Source organism: Saprolegnia diclina (genome assembly GCF_000281045.1).
Source record: "Saprolegnia diclina VS20 unplaced genomic scaffold supercont1.70, whole genome shotgun sequence".
Classification (NCBI taxonomy): domain Eukaryota; phylum Oomycota; class Saprolegniomycetes; order Saprolegniales; family Saprolegniaceae; genus Saprolegnia; species Saprolegnia diclina.
In genome coordinates this window covers 189,314-190,870 of record NW_008246137.1, presented here as the reverse complement: position 1 = coordinate 190,870, position 1,557 = coordinate 189,314, and the positions used below count along the sequence as shown (strand labels likewise).

The window sequence follows — 1,557 nt, the reverse complement described above, 5'->3', positions numbered from 1 at the left end:
GAAACTCCTAGTTGGCGCAGTGATAGAAGATACTTTGGAGAGCAGAGCAGACCACGCTGCAGTCCTGCGCGCAACGCTCAGATAGATACGAGTGATTTTATCGTGTTAAAAAGCGAATCATTGCATTGGCCAAACGCGCTCCCGCGACTGCGCACTGTGTATGTGTTTGATCCGCTCTTGTCGCGTCTGGGCTGCACTCTCGGCCCCAACTTTGGCATTGAGGGCAGCGTGAATGATAGATGATCTACAGTTTCTATGGCGCTTCGAATACCCACGTAGTATCCCACAGTCTTTTGTACTGTCTCTCAACACAGTATAATTTACTTTTAGAATAACATTAAAGGATATATGTATCATATTGTACTCAGTTTACACAAATCCATAAACCACTTAGGCGCACCAATACGAGCCATACGAGCCCGAGAGGTACTCACAGTAGTCTTGGTCGTAGTACGAGCTCAAGCAGCCACCAACGGGCGGATAGTAGCAGCCCTTGCAGTCGCACTTGCCGGCCGGCTTCACGGTCGTTGGCTTTTCCGTCGGCTGGCTCGACGGCTTCTTCGTCGGCTTGGGCAACGGCTGCTTGGACGTCGGTTGCGGCTGCTTGGATGTCGGCTGCGGCTGGTTGGACGACGGCTGCGGCTTGCCGGTCATCGTCGGGTACGACGGACGCTCGGCTACGTTGCACATGCCTTTGCCGCTGCCACCGCGCTTGAGGTAGATGTAGCCCTTCTCGCCCCAGCCTGTGCCCCACGAGTTCTTGATCTTGAAGTGCTGCTGGCCATCTTTCGTGCCATACCCGACCGCAATGACTGCGTGGTCCGACTGCGCACCCGGGCAGCTCTGCACGACGCCGCTCTTGTAGTTGCGCCACACGTTGTTGCCGGCCTCGACGACGACGGTCACCGGTTGCTTGTCGAGCGCCGACTGCAGCGCGTTCTCACCTTGGATGTCCACCGAGTTGCCGACGCTGACCTTGGTCTTTTGACAGTTTTGGCACTGCCCGTTCTGGTTGGAGCTGCCGGACGTGTACGGGAAACTCGACTCGGTGCAGAGGCCGGTCTGAGCAATGTAGTCGAGCGCCTTGTCGGGCCAGCCGCCCTGGCAACCATGGCCGGCGCTCGACGCACAGCTCACGAGCTGCTGCTCGGAAAAGTCGACGAGGTCCCCTGTCACAAGGCAGTGCGCAGCCTCGACGGCGCCGACGGCCGCAAACGACCAGCATGAGCCGCAGCTGCCTTGGTTGCGCACCGGCGACATGCACTTGTTGGTCGTCCAGTCGACGTCCGTGGCCTCGCGCTGTGCTTGCGTGAGCGACAGTTGAATGTTGTCGGCGCGGAGCTGGCGCTTGGGCGTCTCGTGCTTGAACGCGCCCTTCACAAACGCCGCAAACTCGTCTTCGGTCATGAGTGCAAACTGGTTGTCGGTCGAGAAGACGGCGCCGCTGTGCTGCGTGTTGAGTTCGTCGACGATCTTTTGCGTCGTCGCAAAGCGCTCGAGCTCGTCGTCGATCTCGCCGTCCTCGAGGTTGCCGTGCTCGGTCTTGGGCGGGAGAAA

The 1,557-nt window shown here is 58.6% G+C and overlaps 1 protein-coding gene across 1 annotated transcript; it reads right to left on the bottom strand.

Moving 5' to 3' along the window:
• Positions 1-288: 288 nt before the first annotated feature.
• Positions 289-1,557, bottom strand: SDRG_14332 (hypothetical protein). Its single transcript, XM_008620454.1, has one exon. The coding sequence runs from the start codon at positions 1,405-1,407 to the stop codon at positions 391-393; it is 1,017 nt and encodes a 338-aa protein (XP_008618676.1). The 5' UTR covers positions 1,408-1,557; the 3' UTR covers positions 289-390.